General features: G+C 43.3%; 4 protein-coding genes across 7 annotated transcripts in view; 2 read left to right on the forward strand and 2 right to left on the reverse strand.

Annotated features, from left to right (window-relative positions):
* Window positions 1-5,253, forward strand: part of nhsl3 (NHS like 3) — a 55,914-nt gene extending 50,661 nt beyond the window's left edge. For all 3 annotated transcript variants that reach the window (XM_030063317.1, XM_030063318.1, XM_030063319.1), the window contains 2 exons: window positions 118-3,688; window positions 4,476-5,253. In XM_030063317.1, the coding sequence (XP_029919177.1) occupies window positions 118-3,688; window positions 4,476-4,516 (3,612 nt within the window). In that variant the 3' untranslated portion in view covers window positions 4,517-5,253. The remainder of the gene's footprint in view (window positions 1-117; window positions 3,689-4,475) is intronic.
* A 690-nt stretch (window positions 5,254-5,943) lies between these two features.
* yars1 (tyrosyl-tRNA synthetase 1) lies at window positions 5,944-11,835 on the reverse strand. Its single transcript, XM_030063320.1, has 14 exons — window positions 11,689-11,835; window positions 10,880-10,950; window positions 10,636-10,782; window positions 10,312-10,487; window positions 10,081-10,210; window positions 9,838-9,918; window positions 9,540-9,632; window positions 9,270-9,405; window positions 9,087-9,172; window positions 8,837-8,972; window positions 8,598-8,710; window positions 7,790-7,983; window positions 7,508-7,649; window positions 5,944-6,851 (listed from the first exon to the last, which is right to left on the reverse strand). The coding sequence occupies exons 2-14, from the start codon at window positions 10,934-10,936 to the stop codon at window positions 6,741-6,743; spliced, it is 1,602 nt and encodes a 533-aa protein (XP_029919180.1). The 5' UTR covers window positions 10,937-10,950; window positions 11,689-11,835; the 3' UTR covers window positions 5,944-6,740.
* Window positions 11,836-12,579: 744 nt separating this feature from the next.
* On the reverse strand, window positions 12,580-13,401 carry LOC115368406 (SOSS complex subunit C-like). Its single transcript, XM_030064511.1, has one exon. It carries the CDS (start codon window positions 13,152-13,154, stop codon window positions 12,843-12,845), a length of 312 nt encoding a protein of 103 aa, XP_029920371.1. The 5' UTR covers window positions 13,155-13,401; the 3' UTR covers window positions 12,580-12,842.
* odad1 (outer dynein arm docking complex subunit 1) lies at window positions 13,346-20,760 on the forward strand. 2 transcript variants are annotated; one of them, XM_030064508.1, is made up of 16 exons: window positions 13,346-13,467; window positions 14,764-14,872; window positions 15,596-15,668; window positions 16,040-16,136; window positions 16,233-16,413; window positions 16,556-16,672; window positions 16,863-16,976; window positions 17,150-17,217; window positions 17,335-17,522; window positions 18,201-18,335; window positions 18,735-18,817; window positions 19,114-19,282; window positions 19,780-19,943; window positions 20,041-20,144; window positions 20,267-20,339; window positions 20,453-20,760. In XM_030064508.1, exons 1-16 carry the CDS (start codon window positions 13,346-13,348, stop codon window positions 20,462-20,464), a joined length of 1,809 nt encoding a protein of 602 aa, XP_029920368.1. In that variant the 3' UTR covers window positions 20,465-20,760. The 2 variants fall into 2 exon arrangements, with proteins under 2 accessions (XP_029920368.1, XP_029920369.1); XM_030064509.1 differs by lacking the exons at window positions 13,346-13,467; window positions 14,764-14,872 and adding an exon at window positions 14,883-14,996.
* Window positions 20,761-21,159: the final 399 nt, after the last annotated feature.

The following is a 21,159-nucleotide window of genomic DNA, read 5'->3' on the forward strand; positions in this document are numbered from 1 at the left end:
CAATTCAGACTGAGTTACTCTTATGAAATGTTAATCTGGAAAAATTGTGTAAAATAGTGTTGTAACTTGACTGTTCAAATACATAACTTTGAAAATTATTTTTCCTGTTGTTTCCAGGGCCCAGTGATGTCTATCTCTCCTCAGGCTACCTACTTGTCTAAAATCATCCCTAATGCTGTCTTACCAGCCTCAATCGAAGTCATTCAAATTGACCGCAGCAGCAGCCGGACACATGGAAAAAGCAGCAATCATGGCGGGAGTGTTCGCACTGTGAGCAAAAGCAGCCTGGCATCAGGGGACTCGTCAGTCAGTCCTGCATCATCAAGAAGATCAGAAGGAGATGGTTCCCACATTGACAACTCCCACAACTCCTCCACCCCAATGCCTGCATCAGCTTCAGGGTCTAACTGGAGCCAGTCGCAGTCTTCTGAGACTGTTATGTCAAACTCATCCACCATCTTCTCTAAGGGGACTACATACAGTGGTAACACACAGACAGTGGGCCTCCCTGGACAGGAAAGCCAGCCAAAGCAGCCTGGTGGAGATCAGGACCATTTGAGCTCAGTTAGCTCGGTTAGCAGCCCCAGCAGTAAAGTTGAATGTCTTGTTAAGGGCCCAGGGCCTGAGTCTGGTGTGTCAGGGTCATTAACGGCTGGGGAGTATATGAGGAACAGCCGGCCTTTCTCTCGTAATCTGTCTGTTATGAAGACCAAGCTGCCCCCAGCACCTCCACGGAGAACAAATTCTCTTCACAATAACAAGATAAAGAGCAACTCCAGAAATCTCGTGGATAGCAAAAATCTCAATGATTCTGTGCTTGGAGAGGTGGAAACTGCAACAGAAAATATTTTATCAACTGATGTGACAAAATTAGCCACTGCAGATGTCACTGAGACCCCAAAATCTGCATCTAACTCTGCTGGATCCAGCTCTCTAAATGATTCCAGATCTTCAGCCTCCTCCAGTCCTTTAAGCCCCTCACAAGCCTCCTCTAATGGGACTGGAGGAACACCAGAGCCCCGGTCAGAATCCAGTAGTTCCTCCCCACAGAAAACTCCATCAGAAGGGGGTAAATTTGAAAGGACCATGTCCCCCTCCAGTGGCTATTCCAGTCAGAGTGGAACCCCAACCCTTTCCCCAAAAGGGATTTCCCCCACCTCCCCCGAAAAACAGAAAAAGAAACCAGTCAAACCAGAGAGATCTGTGTCTCGGGCCTCATCCTCAGCAGCTTCTGCTTCCTCCTCTCTTACCTCTTTATCATCTACTACTTCTGAGCCTGTCAATCAAGATGTTTCCACAAGTAGCTCTTGTCCGTCTCAGCAGGGATCTCTGCCCTCTGTTGCTGCAACAGAGAAGATAACACCAGTCAACAATTGTCCAACTGCAACCTTGGCAATCAGAGATTTCTTCAACATCCCACCACCTCCAAAGGTTAAAGCACCTTGTCCTCCTCCACCAGAAACATGGGCTCATAACAGACGCACCTTTGAGCTCCTCTGTGGGCCTTGCCCTAATGTCGATAAACAAACTCAGCTGCAGAAACCAGGACAGTTGAAGGACGGCACAGTTAAAATCATAGAAACTCCGTCAGAGGCCAGTAAAGACTCAGCTGAAAAACAGGTACCTATAGAGAAACCTGTCTTAGAATTGTCAGAAAGCAAAGAAACAGTCCTTCAAGACAAACCTGAAGCATTGTTAGAGACAGTTGTAGAAAGTGTCAGTCAGGAGCTAGAGAGTAGGGAATGTCCAAGTACAGAACAAGAAAGGCAGTCAGTTCCAGAGAAGGTAGAGGCAAGTATGGGTGTTCAAATTCAAGATAAGAATAAGAGTAGCTCACTGGTTAAAGACGTACAGAGTCCAGAGACAATGCCAAAGAAAGAGCCCCCTCCTGTCATGCCGAAAACCATTCCAGTATCACCCAGAGAGGAATCAGTGTCAAACAAATTGTTAGAGACACAGCCACAGGAAGTATGTGCTGATGTCAAGATAGAAGTTCATGTATCTGTTGAGAATGATGCATCCTCATCACAGACTGGAGCTGAGGTTTTAGCTGATAAGAGTGAGGTTGAGACAGACAGAGGTGAAGTCACGCCTATGCAGACACTTTATGTTGATGTCCCTAAAATTAATAAAGTCTCACCTCCTGCCACACCTCCCCCTCCCTATCACCCTACACCTCCTCCCTCAAGAAAGACACCTCCATCATCAGTGTCCATGCCACCTGATGAGTTAAAAGAGGTACAGGAGGAGATCCATGTTTTAGAGTCTTGCTGGCCCCCTCCTCCACCTCCTTTGGAAGGGGACGCAGTCTTTGATGGAGGAGACGAGATGGACTTCCCTCCCCCTCCTCCTCCTTTCATGACAGACAGTTTGCCAGATATGTTGGACAGTTGCATTGCAGAGATTGATGCTCCAAACAGGCCCATTGCTCTAGAGGAAGTTGGAGTGACAATTAACGATTCAGTTGAAGCTGGGAAGTCTATGAATGAAGAAACTGCAGATTTGCCCCCAGTTGTGCCACAGACTGTGGTGAATGAGGCAAAACCAGAAGATGATGTACAATTTCCCAAAGCTGACACCGATAAAGATATTTGCTACAGAGCAGTTTCATCTCTTCCGAAGGGTGTCCCACCTCCACCGGTGGAAGCCCCTCCTCCGCCACCTACTACAACAACCGAGAAGCCATTATCAGTCTTTGCATTAGTTCCCCCAAGCAGTGTCCCAAAGCCAGACACTCTGAAAATTGAAGATCAAACTCCCCCAGAGCCACCAGTCAGTGTCCCACTTCCAATTCAAATTAGTGTCCCTGTAGCACCCCCTTTACCAGTGGAGAACCAAGGCCCTGGAGTGAATTTCAGAAGGCAGCCCAGTCTATCAAGCAGAGACACCAGAAGCAAGGAGCTACTTTCCCGACACAAAAGTGCACCCATTCCCAAAGAGGATGCTAATATACCACTCGTCACCCCTTCCCTGCTTCAAATGGTCCGGCTCAGATCAGTCAGCATGGCTGAAGATCAGGTGAAAGCCACCTCGGAGGACAACAAGTCAACAAACGGAGGGGCAGCAGTTCAGGACAACTGCCCAGTCTCAATTGCAGGACCTCAAAACATTCCACAAAAGCCCATCCGCAAGTCTTTGTCTCTAAAATCTCAGACAGTGAAAACATCCACTGTAACACTAAACGCCCCCTCCATGCGCTTACAAGAAGCCATACGTATGAAAACTGCAGCTATGTCTTCAAGAGATGGTCTTCCAGCCCGTTTGGGTCTGAGATCATCCACCAGTAGCAGCACCAGTGACCCAGGGGCTCCATCACCCAAGTCACCTGACATAGGTGACATGCACAAGTCCCCAGCCTCTACCGCCAGCTTTATCTTCTCCAGGAGCACAAAAAAAGTTGTCATAGAAACTCCGGTTGCAACTCCCGAAGCTCAAGCAAGTCTGAAGCAAAGCTTAGCAGCTGAGCTCATGCAGGTTTCTGACCATTCAAAGGCCATTGCTTTCTCCAATGGTGGAATGAGATCTGATAAAGTTCCACCGCCAGTCGCTAAGAAACCAGCCCATGGAAGCAGCAACCCTTCGCTGAAACTCCCTGCTTTTTCTGCAAAGATGGAGCTCAGTACCGAAACCAATGGAGTGATGGCAACAGTACAACCTGTGGGCCAAAAAACACCTCCCACGGAAACAAGTGAGAGCTGCAATGTTATTAATTAATTAATTAATTACGTATTTCATAAGGATTGATACAATGTACATAGACAAACTGAAAACAGCTATCCAATTCAAGTATCATAGTAGCTGTAGCGAATGATAATTTGCAACACCCATCCCTAGAGGGCTTTGTAATTTAGAGATTAAAATGAAAAAGAATAGAAGGTAAACTGATTGCAGCAAAATCCAATAAAACACACATTTAGCAGTGACATAACTACAGAAATCAAAAATGGACAGAGCTGCAAAGCTTACATTTGTAAGCAAAAAAAAAAAGGCCTTTGAGTCATGAAAACCAGCTCGAGTCATGAAAGCTGGCCCATTTTTCCTGATCAGTGTGTTGCAGGAATTTGATGTATTGCTGACTGTGTTAACACAGAAATGTGTTAAGGCTGATTCAGTCGTACAATCGATCAATAACAATCATGCCACTCTTGTCATGGAAAGGCAGAATGCAAATACCAGCATTACCATGATTTTGAGCTGCTAAGCAACATTTGCTTAAAAAAGCAGATTTTTCTCCATACTAATGGGAGAAAACTACACTCACAAGCACTTACACAAACTCCCCTCTTGCTATACATTTGCTGCGTTCTATAGTTGAATTTGCAAGCATGTGCTTCAGGCTGCCTTAACCTAAAGCTCATGATCATGTCTCACCAATTGAATTAGACTGAGGGACTGAATGCTCTTTATGCCTGTTCCTGTAACTGTATTATGGTGATGCCATCATCTCTAACCTCCTCTCATCTTCCCCCTTCCAGCTACAACAGTGACAGCAGACACAATTGAAACGCTGTTTTGAGAAAAAGCTCCATGGTGATTAAGTAAGGACTGGGCTCATGCCAGAGGAACAAGCAAAGACCACAAGCAAGAGAAAGAGAAATCACAGCAGCGAGTGACATTACTGAGAGACTCATCTGAGCATTTTTGTGTGATACATCTTCTCCAAAAGCCTTAGCCTGTAATGGCCTTCCTACATATTTATGCAAAAAATGTGTTGGTCCCAGTTTCTTATGATAGCTTTATTCTGGAGTATTTTTCTAAGCTATATTATCTCTCCTCTCCTACTAAGGCCCCTCAGGATGAAATGGTGTACTTCGGCTGGACTGTAAATATTTGGCTTGTGTGAGATCGCCTCCCAGAGGTTGAATTAGGTAGTGGTCACTGCAGCTGAGAGAGAAAAAGAGTTTTCTGGACAAGGCAATTTCTGTACAGAGGCTTATTGTCTGTTAAGGTTACTTTTATCTGAAAGTTTGTTTTTCTATTATAATATAATGCTTCCTTCGCATAGGCATTTATGCGGTTTTGTCTCAAAAGGCTGACAATGACATTCACTATAAGCATCATTACAAAAAGAGAAAAGCTTTGTTTTTCATTTTGTTTGCTTAAAGAGTGAAAAAAGATCATACTTTCAGTCCTGCTTTTCACTGTGTGGATAGATGGGTCCATAATAGTGAAAAGGGATGGTGCACACTCACAAGAACAAGGGAGCGATGTTTTGTCAGGACAAAGGCACTTTTGTAAAGCTACAGTAGATAAGCTGTCACAGTTTAGACGAGTGATTAAAATAACAGTAGAAATAACAACCTGCACAATCTCGCTTAGATGTACTAAAGGTCAACCCGACACATTCTATAAAATCATTTGAGTAAGACCATACTCACAAGTATCCTATTTATTTATGCGTGGTTGGTTCCACTATTAGCACTGTCAGTCACCTTTTCTTACCAAATATAGAATATTTAAAAAGTATTTTCTTCTGAAAACCACTCTTGGGGCTACCGATGTCTAGATCAGCCCTGGAAGATTGATACACTGGAGTAGACTTAGTGTGAGGTCAGGCTTTCTTCGAGGAACGTAAATTGATCTTCCCTCTCCGTATCTGCAACTCTTGCCCCACCCGGCCTGTTTGGTGGAAAGTCCAGCCCCAATCACGATTTGCACAAAATGCCTTTACCCAGCAAAGTCATTGGTCAATGAATTATTTTGACTCTCTTCATCCATAGAGTCGTGAAAAAGTAAACATTTTGATGATTTCAAAGAATTATGTACAGTTATTACTTCTATAAATAAAATTAAAGTATTGGAAATGTCGTTTTCTTGCCTTTATTCTTTAGAGATTTGGTATAGATGTCTTATATAATGTCATTAGTCCCAATGCTTCTGGACAGAAAGCATGAACTTTACTCTGTACTCAGTCTTTTCACCTGTTCAGGTATTCACAGACCACAGATTTCAGGCAGCGTTTATTTCATATTAGATTTGATGTAATATTAATCACATGACAGTTCATGTCCCGATACTGATTTCTGTACAGCCTTACACCCAATACAACCACCCCATGTAGTCTTATACAAGGCATATTGATTTTTATATACATCCAACACCTGAAACTTGCCAATGAAACCGTTTGTCATGAATGAAGCCTCACAGACTGACCCACAACCTGACATTTACTGCAGAGGAAGCCACCACCACAGATTTTAAACCCCAGAAAAAACTACTGAAACATGAATTCCCTTTTCAACACCTGAGATGTTTCCTGCCAGCTTCCAAGTAACCATTACTGCACTAATGAAGAGGAGGTTATTCCTATTTTATGAGTATCGTTTGTAAAACATAAGCTGTTTCAACATTTGTAATATTGTATTTCGAAGTGAGTTACTGAAAGCGCACAATGCCTGGTAAAAATGCCATAGTACTGAATCATAATGACATTACAATGAAGAGTCTGATTAGTCGTATACATTTTGTTGTACATAGCTCTTGAGATTGTTGAGTTAAAATTCTTTTTCATAATACATGACAAAGCAAGATACTTTTTTCATGCTCGTCCCAACCATTTGAGATTTTTGGCATTCATGTCCAATCTTGCTCCGATTTTTCTCCCCCTCGAGAACCATGCCGATGAAGTTTGAGCGCTGCCGTTACCATGGTGATAAGATGATGAGTGGATTCTCGCTGTGAGGGCGGCCAGTGGGAGCAGTTTCAGTGCTGAGTGGCGATGAGTGTGTGTGTGTGTGTGTTTAACTGATGTTGCCTCCTTTCAGTGTCTTGCATGTGATCTGTCCAAGTTTGGTCATCAAATGCTTGTCTTTCCACTGGGCTACACACTCCTCTGACACCTTCAGGTCAACCTGGCAGAGACGAGAGAAAAACACATGTTCAGTTCAACCCATGATGTATACGCACTTTGTTAGGAGAAGAAGAGAGGGAGCAGAGGTCTCTTCCAAGTGGCAGACATCTTATTTAGGGATCATATGAGAACTGCATTTCTCATTTATGTCTGCTGCTTTAAAGGAAATATTTTGTACCGCTGTAGTGGACAGAAATCCATTTCACATATGCAGCTTCACCCAGATATTTTCCACAAATTTTCCTATGTTAACAGGATCCAGAGTTGACACTGGAAAAGTTGATCTGGCAATTTCAATTTCTAGGAATCTTGCTCTGTGAAACTAGCGTGAAACAAAACCTGTAAGATTCATGGGTCAGTCAAAAGACTGTGTTAGATTTTTTTTTGTTGTTGTTTGGGTGTTTTCAAAAAAAAAAATCTGGAAAAGTCTCCAAGACAATGCAGCTACTATCCATCTGAGTGAAGGACAGCATTAATGTGCGTGTTCATAACAGCAGGAGAATCGGCCATTGTTCTGAATCGAAAGCAACAACACCCTGAAACACAAGAGCCAGTCACGCCTCGCCTCACCTGTGGCTGGCACGGCATGTGGGAATGTGTGCCAAGTGGGAAGTGTTTTTACAGCACAGAGATACAGAGAGTCTTGCTGAAACGTACCTGCAGCTTCTCCCACACCTTCTTCTTTGGGTTGAGTTTGTCGTCTGGTTTGCCTGTCTCATAGCCCTCAACAAAGACCTGCTCCCCCGGCGACGAGCCCTCTGGGGGGTCGAGAGGCTCCACCCTCCTGGGCTCCCCGTCACTAGAAACCAGCCAATCAGAGAGAGGTTTAGAAAGTGAAGAAGAAAGTGCAGACGTAGGATGAGTTGCCAAATGTGTGTGTGTGTGTGTGTGTGTGTGTTTGTGCAAAAAAAAAAAAAAAAAAACAGCAATAACACTCACACAGAGGCACATAGCAGCATGGCTTGAGACTCGATTCCGCGCATCTTTTGGGGTTTGAGATTGCACAGCAGCAACACCATTCTGTCCTGCAAGTCCTCCTGGGAAACGTAGGCCACCAGCCCGCTGACTACCGTCCTCGGCTCCGCCTCTCCCACGTCTATCTTCTCCAGGTAGAGCGAATCGGCATCCGGGTGCTGAAATCAGGCAGCAGCTTATTATGGTACCATTACATTTTTTTATTTTTTTTTGGCAATCTCATGAAGTAAAGCCTCATAAAGTGTATCCAAAGAGAAAATGCATGCTCCAAATGAACTGCTTCCTACTGGGACTGACAGCACTGACACTGATGAAGGCTGCCTAAACCTTTTTTGTGGTCATTCATTACTTGTTTGTGCACTTTTGTTAATCTGTGTGTTTATTTGTAGCATTATTAAACTTGCACTTTATAAATTCCTTCCAATCTGTTTTTTTTATTATTTATTTACCTCTAGGTTGCCGATGGAGGGCCTTTCCCTATTGTTTTATGTAGAAGCATGGCATATTAAAATGAAAAAAAAAAATGTTTTTTTTTTTCAATATGACAGTTCAGTGAAGGGTTTTTTGGTTTGTTTGTTTGTTTTTTATAGTCTTTCTGGCCATCATAAAATTCATTGGCACTTGTTTCAGTGTTGATAGACCAAGATAATACTAATCAAAGCAATTCTAATCACTCTTAATCAAATGCAATTAAGTCATACAACAAGATTTTAACTTTTTAAAAGACCCTCCAGCTGTCCTGAAACAGGGCAGGGGTGTTTTGACCGCCTACCTTCTCCACGCTGATGACTTTGCCCACCCTGATGTCCAGTCTGGAGGGGACCAGCTCATCGTCCTCTCCTCCTCCTCCCCCTCCTCCTGCTTTGGCACCTTTTCCTGCTGCTTCTGATCACAGACACATGAAATGACCTTTAATTTCTACATGCCTTCCCATTGCCACAGCACCATTTGTGACCCTGTATCTGGGTGTGAAGGGACAGATGAGGTGACAAGTGTTAGTATGATACTGACTGGTTTTCGAGGGGTCGGGGTAGGCAGAGTTGGTGAGTTTGCGGAGCTCAGGCAACTCAAACTTCTTTCTGATTGGGTCCAGCAGTTGGTTTAGTGCTACTTCCACTGAGGCCTTCAGGTCTCCAGGGTGGATCATCTAAAAAGGTCAGAGGTTAGGAGGCATGAAGGTAAACTGGGGCCTTTATAGGAGTGCAGCTATACACTGAGGTGCATGTCTTTTAGCTAGGTGCTGAAGTACGCCATCCTCTACCTCTTGTGCAAAGTCCTTCTCCACCTCCTCGAACTCGGTGTAGACTTTGTCTCCCCCCCACTTCGGGTCTCTTTTGATGCCAAACTCTGAAACGGAGTGACACCAAACATACGCTCTGTTCAAAAGTGTCAGGAAATCGGGGGAAGGAGTTCAGGGACAGAGATGGAAAGATGAGTTTTGTACCTCCATGCAGAGGGAAGAGGACGTATTTGACAAAGGACAGGACTCCATTGTTCTCGATGTTGCCCGGCTCGCAGAAAGCCTTCTTCAGCTTCTTCTTCACATCCTCCCTCTTGTCCAGCAGATCAATCTTTGACTCCTGCAGCCACCAACAGAAAATACAAGTCATGACTGGCCAAGAGCTTTGGAAAACAATGTGCATATAAAGTTATGATTGTTTTAGCTTTTCCCAACAAACAAACAAACAAAAAAAAAATACATCTGCGTCCTTACTTCCTCTGAGGAGCTCATCTTGGCCCCAGTCAGTCCTGGCACCATGGGGTTCATCAGATGGGAGCGCTTGGCGTAGCCCAGGGAGGGCAAGTACTGGAAGCAAATACATTGTGATCATACAGTACATTTATACTTGACATTTCAATGTGATGTTTGAGATCTAATTCTAAAGATCAGGTATTACAACATCAGAGTGCTGTTGTGTCCACACTCATCTGGAAAACAGTGTCAACAAGAGCAGGAGGGCTCAGTGGCTGAAAGGTGGGAGGAAATGTGCGGGGACGGAGGGAGACAGTACCTTTTCAGCCAAGGTGAAAATCTTCCTTTGGTCGACTCCTCCAAACTGGGCGTCAACTTTCAGGTACTCCTCATCGAGTGCCTGATGACAAAGACATCACAGGATGATTTCCAGTAGATTCTACAGTTTATTAATGTCTTTTACTTGGGCAGTGGTATCACAATATGGACAGTTTTGCTGTGACTGTAATCATTATTATAACTCTGAGTGATCTTAGGGCATCTTTTAGAGCCGTGTTTTTACCTGCAGTCCTGGATAGAGCAGGCCACTCAGCAGAGGATGCTCCACCTGTTTGACCACCTCCGCTCCGGCTTTCTTAGCATCGTGCTCCGTCACCATGGAGGACAGGCGGTACACATCCAGAGTATACTCTCTGACAGTAATGAAGAGAGAGAGGAGGGGTGCAACACCTCGGCTTGATTTCAGGCTGCAGAGGCACTATGGGAAAACTGACAGTGTAGATGTACAACTCACCTGCTGAGCTGGAAGTCGGTTCCCTTGATAAACTTCAGTTTATCCAGTGGAACCCCGATGCTCTCCAACATGGCCTTGATGACCTGCTCGTAGTACTGCACCCGGAGCTCCAGCAGCTCCCAGGGAGCCTTCATGTTGTCCAAGTAGGCATGCAGGTCCGCAAACAGGATGGTCACCTGAGGAAAACAAACGGAGGGAATGAGGAAAGAGTCTGCAATAAGCTACCAGTGAATGTGAAGATGATATCGCATCACACACCCACACCCACACACACCCAAAGTACAAACAGGACAGTCGATCAACAAGATCAACAAGTCTGCTCACCTCACAGCCAGCCTTGAGGAAGTCTGCGATCTTGGACATGGGGACAAAGTAAGCGACATGAGGCTTGCCGGTGGTCGCTGTGCCCCAGTACACCTTGAGCTCTCTCTCCTGGAGAACCTGCTTCAGCTTCTCCTCACCCAGAACCTCCTGCAGGAAAACACAAGCATGGATCCATCAGACCGAGCCACAAGAGGGACATAATACAATCCCTGTGTGTGTTTTTACGTGTCCCACCCACACCCACCTGCAGGTTCCTTGTGATGAGATTGAACTTCTCATCCGGGCTGAGCTGTTCTGCCATGGCACCTGAGGCTTCTGGCCGGCGAAAGACCGAGAAAGAGGAGATGACGGCAGAAGTTTTTAAAAATCTATTCAGAATATATTGCAGTGAAATGCAAAATGCTTTGGATAGAGACCAAACGCACTGTAAAGAGCTGTCACACAGTACACTGAGAATCACTGACTCTTATTTACAAAATAACTTTGGGAGAATTACTCCGACTGTCATTCTAATGGCATTCTACCAAACACATTGGCTTTAAACTGAGACTTTATTGATATGATGCGGTGCATGGTGATTCATTTGTACGCCGAACTGATCTGATCCTGATTGCTGACAGGTCTTGCATCACTTTCTGTTTTGATTCGATGGACTAGCAAGATCACGCTGAAGTGAAAGATTATTTAATGGAGTCTGGTTTGCCGTCTTCATGTATGAGTGTGAACGACTCGCGCCGAGCGGCCGGACTCCGTGTAAGATCATCGTAAACGAAAGCGCAGATTCATCCTTTCGCCAAACATATGCCACTCACTGGCTGCTTACAGCTATCGTGTTAGCTCTCTGGCTAGCTGGGCGAGCCGCTGACACGGTGGAAGTGAATGGACACGGTGGGCAGTCATGTGTAGCTGGTTAGCCGACCTGACCATGTGTAGCCGCCGTTAGCCGCGGTGAGGTTTCCGCGCTGGCCGGCCAGTGTGCTCTGCCTGCCCCTGGTTCAACCGAGAGAAACGACAGTCTGCCCCGCAGCCACACCGCATAACCCGCTCACTTACCTCAAGACGAGCTCCTGACTGCGAGAGGTGTGAGAGTGTGACTGAGACCGGCTGGACCTGTCAGAGTTGCATCAGCGCTGCCAGTCGCTCTGTGATCGATTCACTCAGGCACAAGGGAAAACCAATCGAGAGGGCCTCTTCTTCTAACTACTTTAAGTGCCAATGGAGATGGACAAACCAGCTTGCAAGGGCATTACCGCCACCTACTGGAATGGATGGGTGGGCACGGGAATCTGGTAATCTGAATCTGGAAAACACAAGTTCTCTGTAATGTTCATGCTGGTTTTAAATCATCAGAAGATTGTGTATATTACTCGATGCCTTCCCTGACAGATTCTCCAGGGTAACATTTTGTTTTCCATCATTTAGTCCTAATAATAATTCTCTTTTTCCCTTCATCATACCTGTTGCAATGCATCAGTACATATTTGACTGTTTCTTGTTTATTTCAGTATGTGCATGGCCCAGTAGGGTGCATGCCTATTCTATGTGTGTATTCTGTGTGTTTGATTAAGACCTGTATGTCCTGTTCTCAGAGGGGTAATGACCAATACCTCACCAGGGCTTCCATGCCATAGTTCAACAAATTCCTACGTTTTTGAGCACACTAAAGATGTCTACCCTTGCCCCCATCCCTCGTTTATATACATGAGGGGGGTAGAATCGTGGAAACAGCTCTCAATAAAATGCAGTCCAGTACAACAGTAGCACTATGAGCTCAATGCCAAACATAGAAGTGAATGAACACCTCTATTACTGTGACAAAAAGAAAACCTGAACATTATAGGCAGCAGGAAAGGAAACTTGATGGCAGAACTGTTGGACTGGATTGTATTAGGTTGCACAGGTGGACCTGATGAAGTGGTCACTGAGTGTATAGACAACAATTTATTTGAACGTGTATATTTAAATACTTTATTTTAATATTTTCAATAAATTCAGTAACAAATGCAATACAAGTGACATTTCTGTTAATAGTGGGGTTGTCTGCCCCAGCACAGTTCAGCAGCAAGCTCATTACTCAGCATGAATGTGGATCAGTCTGAGCTGAGGAGCTTAAGGAATACAACACAAGTTTTTACAACACACAGTGCGCAGCGGAGGTGATCTGAATGTTTGTCTCAGTGTGCCCGCTGGGATGTCCGGGCACAGGGTCAGAGGTCACCGGGCTCGAGGCGCGGCAGCACGGGGAGGATGAGGTTTCCAAAAGAGGAGTCCTGGGTGATGAAGAAGCCGGACGAGTGCACGTGCGCGTGCTGCAGCGCCGCCTTCTGCTGCGCGGCGATGTGCTGCTGCTCGGCGCTGTCCCGGAACTCCTTCAGCCCGGGCCGCGACAGCGGGATGCTGGCCCCCGGGCTGTTCATGGACTGGCTCTGCAGGAGCCGCCTCTTCTCTTTGTCCAGCTCGGCCAGGATAGCCACACGGGTCTTGTTTTGGAAGGCTTGTCCCGGAGTGTTAGTGGCCATGTCGGTGTAGCACAAGTCCGCTAGTTAGCTAAATTTGAACGTTAGCGCAGCTTGTTTGCGTTTGTTACCTCCTGTCGAGCTAACTCGTCGTTTCCTGTGGGTGGTGACGTCCAAACAGACACTGTGCACAGTTTAGGTGTCTTTAGCTTACAGAAGTGTTATTTTCCACCAGTAAGACTGAGCATTTTCTCATGTCTTTGTGTTCAGCCACCAGGAGCGATGCTTGCCGGTTGTTGTTCTTCTTCCTCCTTACTTTTCTTCTTCGGTTTCTGGCAGACGAGAAGCAGCTAAGGCACACTGCTGCCCCCTACAGGTCAGACGCTAGAAATCAGTTAAACATGCGTTTAGCCCTCTTGTTACCTTCACATTTACTAACATTATTTTTCAGCTCTTTAAATAATACATAACCTCCCCCACTCACTCCTCTTAATACATCACGCCCCCCGCCCTCTGGTAGGACCCTGAAGTTTTTTGAAGACTAGAAATGACATGTTATAGTTCCTCAGTGTCATCCAAAACAGCTAAAACTAATTTGTGTAAAATGCTGATTTCTCTTACGTGTTTTACTGATTCCAAAGAAACACAGATGTGTACAAAATGTGTCCAGAACATTGAAAACATATCATCATGTTAATATTTACCCACTTTATGCTAGCAAGGACATGCAGGGATGGGATTTTAACTTAATTTCTTCTATTCTTAATTACTAGGCCTACATGCTGTCTGAACTAAATGGAAAATAAATGTAACATCTCTCTAGATCATGAATGATTGCTCTTTCATTACCAAATTTGCTCAGCAGAATGGCCACATAGAGGAGTATGAAATGCACTCCAAATTCAGATTTAGAAGTCCATGATCTGGATCAGCATGAACTAATATAACTATGTTTTGAAAAAGTGGCTCAAAATCAGTGAGATCATCTTTATGTCCAGGAAAATTATTTATGATTATTCAGATCATTCTGATTCAGATTTAAAGTTATGAAAAAGGTGGACCCTGGTGTGTTGTGTGATGGACTCTTTTAATCATTTCCCAGTCATCTGCAACGAGTATTAAGCTCAAGGAAAAATCTTTGTTCCATATTCGGCCAGTTTTATATGTAACAGATGGATCGTGGTTTAATACAATTTCTGCAGTCTGTTCCCCCCAGTTTGAAGATGTGTTTGATGTTTGGTTGTATTATGAAATAAAATCTCCCCTTTTTTCTCTGTACCATTCTTTTCTGCCACTGATACAATATTCGCCCGGTGGCACAGCCTGTATTTGGTGTGTGCTGCTGTCTACAGGTTCTACACAATTTATATTTATATTTTATATAATTTATAATTGTTTCTTTTATATGTGGGTGGCTGATGATATTTTGAATTTCACCAAAAGTTTTTAAGTATCAATCAGCTGTATTGAAGAATGTTCCTGACATACATGGAAAACATTTTTTTTTTTTGTGCAGAAAAAGTTATTATTTCAAAAGTTATTTGAAACAAACTACGGACGAGCCACGACTTTTTCTCCTGCATCTAGCCTCTATATGATAGAGATCACTTGTCTTGTAAGGATAAGGCTTGGTATTCATTGCTTAGATGTTTTCTGTGGGTGCTGCCTTCAGACCCGGAGCCCCTCCCCCTGCAGCGCGCTCACTCCCGTCACCTAGCAACAGTGTCCAACAACAGTCTCTGCTCCTAAACCCACTGGGGAATTTGGACACCTTTCAGCAGGTACGCTCAACTTTGCTGCTCCCAACCTGACCATTTGTTCACTGTTTTGTAGCAGCAGGGTGCCAGCTTCCTTAGTTAGTGAACTTTAATAAAATTAGACTTGGGAGTTCAAGCAAAACAGCAGGTTTGTAGGCTCATTAACACCAAACGTTTGGGAGATAACATTTAAATACTAACGTCTAACGACTGTTACTAGTTAGCATAGCTCGCTAACGATTAGCTACCATTACTGTAGTACTTCGTAATATTTCTCGTTCGTTCTGCTGACCTAACGCTAGCTCAGCTCCTAAATTGTATGTGCTGTTAATTGGAAACACACTAACAGTAAGGTTTGGTCATGGTTTTGGTTAACCCTCCTAATATCTTTGGGGGCAGTTTGATCCCCATTAACGCCTCGAAATACACTTTAACTAATTTAATGGGGACAAGTGGGCAAAGATAAAATTAACATATGTTTTCAGGGCTTTTTAGCTGTAAAAATCAAGAAATATCAACATTTTATACACATTAGTTCTAGTTGTTTTGGATGAGTGTTATTTAGGTAGTCAACAAGACACATAGTACCTGACACATTAACTTGGGCAACAATTGTTATTATAATCATTTTCTGGAGATTTAAATTATAGCTGTCAAATTTATCGTAATTGATAAAAAAAAAAAAGTCAGTAAATTCGAATGTGTATAAATAGTAATAATATTGCTGTTTATTTTCAACATATAAAGGACTATTACTGGAGGAAGATCAGCAAGAGTCTAACTTACTCACACACCAGCACGATGGATATAGATGGCACAGGTAATGCTGGTTATGTTGTTTTATAATATGAAATATTAAGGGCAAACAGTTAATCAAAGTGTCATCAAAGTCACAACATGCTCCAGGGCAATATCTAAATCACAGGAGTTGTGATGTTTTTGATAAAGGTAAAATGTGAGACAGCATTATAAATTAAGTACTGTGGTGCTACACAGATACCCTGACCTGCAAGTCATATTCTCTGTGACATAAGAAAAACATTCGACAATCACATTATTAGAATTAAAAAGTGAGAGTCAAGCTTTTTTAAAATCATATTCATATTCAGCCCTATTTTGAGAACATGTCCTGTCAGATTTAAAGATGTAACTTAACTGAAACGCTGAGGTTGTCTGTTGTCCTCTGAGCAGAATCGGAGCTGGCCAAACTGCAGAGACAGTTTAAGATCATGGGCAGAGATTTGCAGGCCTACAACACCCGGGCGCAGGAGCAGATTCGCAAACAACGGTGAAATGGCACGCCTACACCTTATTGTCATTGCTCTGTGTGTATGTATGTGCGTGTATCATCTAATCCGCTGTTTGTGTGATTTTGCGGGTGAAGGCAAGAGGTAGAGCGGCTGCAGAGAGAGCAGGAGGAACTGCAGAGAAGTCTGCAGATGTATGAGAATGTGTCCCCGCGGCAGAAGGGCAGTGAGGACGCCCAGAGACTCTGTGCAGACCTGGGGCAGGTTGAGGAGGAGCTGGAGAGGGAGAAGCAGTGTCAGAATGAACTAAAGAAGGAGGTCAAAACCCTTTCCACTTTGCCGCTCACACGCCTGAAACACACAGATAAACAGAAATATATATAACATATACGATCATTTTCAAGGCTTGCTAAGGTCACAGATAGAGATAGCTGATGCCATGTCTGTGTGATGTGAACAGATCTCGGACATGGAGAAGAAGCTGACCGAGCTGAGAAAAGGTACCGTTGACACACACAAGTCTGAGGCACAGCGGACTCAGAAGGCCATACGCACCTTGGAAAACAAACTACACAGAGTGAGTTATAAGGCTCATTGCACTGCACCAGGAAATCAGATTGCATCACTTACTGTTACTTTGATTGATCATTTCACTGAAAGTCGTGACTTTGTCTGCACAATCAGGCTGTGTTTCACCACATGACAAATTTTCATGTTGGCACATTATTACAAATATTGCTTTTATGTGCGTTGTATGTCCTCTGCAGGCCACTATTTGCTTCAATGAGGAGATGACTGCAAACAAACATCTGAGAGAAGAGTTGGAGAATCTGCAGGTGGAGCGTTCCTCTTTCCAGAAGCTGTACCACAGGCTGGTCAAGGTCAGAGATCACGTTCCCAACACACCAGAGACCAGGCCCAATAGTTACTTTTAATGGGATGCCTTGGCTTTTATAGTTTTAGTCTGTTATTTTGAAGATTTTACATTGGTTCTCAATTGCCCACAAAATACTTTGGCTGCAGTTATTGGTTCGTTGTTTCCTGTCTGTTGCAGGAGCTGCAGGATATCCGCAAGGACATTGGGAAAACCGTTACCCTGTCTATTGCTGCTCACGATGCCAGGTGAGATTTGCTTTGAGGTGGTCACGTCAATTAGAAAAAGAAAGAAAAAAAACAGAGTATGATGTGGTTCATGGCGTTTGTTGTTGAAGATGTAATTTATAATTCTGCGTGGCTTAGGGTGGAGGCTCAGTCCAAGATAACCATGATGAAGGAAAAGGCGGTGAAGGACCTTGGCCAGCACAATGCTGAGATGAAAGAAGCGGAGAAGGTTATTGCACATGAGCGGCTCCTCAAAGAGTTTATGACCACCAAGTGCAGCGAGAGGACGGGCCAGGATGAGGATCAGGAGATGGGACGCAGACAGTGTAAGACCTGGAAGTCCTGTTGTATCTGATGTTTCTATTCTGACAGTATTAATGATCATAATAATGGCAGCAGTGAAAGTGAAGTTATTTATGATTATCATACTACTAATGATCCATAATATGAATAACAGAATATCAAATGTGCAATTTCGCACTGCACAATTTGCAGACAAATCAACTAGGAATTATAAGGATCTGAACGGTTTTGAGATATTGAGCTTTGAAGTTTTCGCATTCCGTACAGCACAACTGATATCCAGGACAATTCCCTCTCAATAAAGTCCAAAAATGCATAAAACTAACAATCACACCACACATAGTGTTATTGTACAATTAGATCATTTGAATTACCCAGTTTTGACAAAAATGTCAGGTGGAATTCCAAGGTGACAAAATAATATTTTTTTAAACTTTATATTGTGATAAGAGAGCGATTCCCACCGTATGTCAGCTGATGGGTCCTTGAAGACCGTATTAGAGGTAAAAAAAACAAACAAACAAACAAACAAACAAAAAACAGTGATTTATGACTACTTCCAAACACAAGTAAAGGACATTAAGGACATTTACAAGAATAAAATAGTTTGTCAAACGCATCTTTGGGACTGTAACTGTCATTTAGGGCTGTAAATAAACTTGAACTTGAACTGAGATGATAATGACGTTTGCATGTCCCAGTATCAGGGCTGAAGGAGCACAAGCTGACTGGCTCAGGGGAGGAGTCAGTGGAGACTCTGCAGGAGGTTTTTGAGAGGATTCAGGCTGTGACAGGAGAGGACAACCTGGACATGCTGGTCACCAGGTTCATCCAGGGTGAGTCACTCAGCAAACTGTCACACATATAGCCATGCACAAATCCATTGTTTTCTTTTAATGTTGCTTCTAGTGTTTCCCAGTGTAGAGATGTAAGGAGTGGGGCTAATCTTGATCCTGGGCCTCCGCCTGGCAGTGGGTGTTATAGTTTCAGAATTTATATCACTGGTTATTTCTATGTTGGGACAGTTATGCTATAGCTACAGTTGTAATTGTTGTAGTTTGAGTGGGCTGAGCCAAAATGACAGGCAGTGAAATTTTCACTCAGGTTAAGTTTTCTAGCTGCAAGGTCTCATAACAGCTACATTAATGTAAAGGGATCAGTTTGTCAAACAGAGTGAACCATTTCAGCTCTGAGTAGGAAAATGTATCTCACTGAATTACTGTTTTGCTGTGTAGCTGAGGACCAGAATTTTGCTCTCTTCAATTTTGTGAATGAACAAAACACTGAGGCTGAGGCACTGATGGAGCAAATCAACCAGGTAAGTCTGTAAGCTTGTGCCTGTTAACACCCTGCTCATTATTTTTACTCTTCCATAAAGATTATGCTACTGTGCAATCCCCTTAAATTTGTAGTTCATCAAAATTAGATGTAACCAGTAGGCAAGGCACTTAGAGCCCTAATAATATTTCTTTGACCTTAGAATTAAATAAAAGCTAAAGAGAGAGGTGGAAGTTATTTTGAGAGCAATAAGAGTGAATAAAGCGGAAGGACTATCATTCAAGTTGTGTGTCCTCATCCAGCATCTATTTGTGATAAAATGCGTGCCCCTTGCAGATCCAGGCTAAAATGGAGCAGTTTCAAGTGGAACGTTTACAACAGAAGGAAGTCCAGCAGACTTTGCTGAGAGACATTGAGGGGTGTCAGAGGGGGACAGAATCCAAAGCTGAGGAGTATGAAAAAGAAGCCAGCGTTGTGAGCAAAACCCTGGACCAGATTAAAACAGGTGTTGTTTCTCAAACCCTTATGTACCTGCATCAGGGATGGGCAATATGGAAAAACATAAACATCCTGATGTCTTTGATGAAATACCTCGATATTCATGTTGTGATGATACTGAAGGGACGACTTCTGGTGCTTTCACAAGATACTTAAAGAAGAGATTTTTGATTAACAATCAGTAGTAATGTGAATATGATGACCAAGCAGGTAGAGGCAAATACCAGAGCAGCTACAACAGTCTAATAAGTTAAAGAAAATGTCATCTCTTCACTGTGTTGCATTTAAAATCAGGAAAAGACAACACTTAACTCAGATCACAATATTACAATAACCAAAATCCCAGAGGACATGTAGTCTTATTACGTCACGATATCCATATAATATCAGTATATTGCCCAGCTCTAACCTGCATGCTCACACTTGCTCACCCTAAACTTTTTATAAATACTTATCATACACAAGAAAGCACAAGCAGCTCCCTGGCTCCTTGTTTCCTCACAGGGTTGAACAGCATCTTGTCCAAGCTCGAGTGTGACCGCTCTGTGTTAGAAGATAAGCTGGGCTCCTCTGCAGGGATCAGCGAGAGCAACATCATGTCCTACGTGGGTCTGGTGGAAGAGAAGACCAATAAGCTGCTCACTTTGCAAGCTTTCATCAACTCCAAAGTAACCAGTCAGAATGGCACAGACAGACTTACAACATTAACCACTGCACTCATTTCTGCTCTGAAATCTAATCTCTGTCCATTTTGCCTCCTTACAGGATGCAGACAGAGACTACAATCCAGAAGACCTGGCCATGTCCCTGTTGGGTCAAAACCTAGGAATGCTTAAGGAGAATACTATGATCCAACCACCAATCATTGAGTGAATACTCTACTGCATTTACTCTGACTTTAATGTATTTCTAATCAAATTCATGCAAAGGTTGTAACACTTTCAGCACCGAGACTGATCAGTGTGTGTCTGTTTCAATGACTGCTCCTCAGAGAGGAATCCCTCCCTGATGAAGAAGGACGGCCTCTTTCTCAGGATGAACTTTGTGAAAGGATTATGAAAAGCGTAAGTGCAGTTAAAAATGCCATGACCATACTGTGCTGCTATTTATCTTAATGTTTGGTAGTCTTAGCAAAAAATACTTGCAGGTCGTCTGATTTTCCTGAAATGATTTACAGCTTCAGGTGTAAGAGGGGCCGGTCGGACGAGCCTATGAGATCAGCCAGCAGTTCACCAGCAGACAGACGCCATTTGGAAGACTTTTAATGTCAAATTAAATGAAAAACCAAAGAAATTAAGTGAGATCAAAGCAAATCACCCAATGTAGGGAAAACATGCTCAAGTCATTATCTGGAGAGAAAAGGCCCTCTCTCTAAATTTGTGGAGCGATCAGAGACTCACAACATGGAAACATCTCACCAGAACCTTTCTATTCTGTAGAGCACAATTCTCACTCTCAAGAGAATAAAAAAACTTTTTCTTTTGACCTGACTTCTTTGTTTTGTTTTGTTTTTTGAATATTTGTCTAATTTGTCTAATGCACTCTGTGTATATAGTGGTTAAAGTGCTATTATTGAAACTACTATGGAATTTTAAATCTAAAGATAGTGACAACTGTGAATTTAATCTTAGTTTATATGTACTGAAGTTTCTATACCTACAAATGTACATTAAGGTAGTAGAATCTTGTTTTTTTTTTTTTTTTTTTTTTTTTTTGAAAGATCCCTGCTTTAACATTTTAAAGGTGTACAACAGTGGACCACATCAGAGCATTAGTGTCATCTAAAGCACATTAAAATACACCAAGACGAAAGACAAGAAACAGAGAAAGCTCTGATCTGTGGGCTTCCAGCATCACGGTGTAGGAAATACAGACCTGAGTGAA

Source organism: Myripristis murdjan, chromosome 11 (assembly GCF_902150065.1).
Source record: "Myripristis murdjan chromosome 11, fMyrMur1.1, whole genome shotgun sequence".
Classification (NCBI taxonomy): domain Eukaryota; kingdom Metazoa; phylum Chordata; class Actinopteri; order Holocentriformes; family Holocentridae; genus Myripristis; species Myripristis murdjan.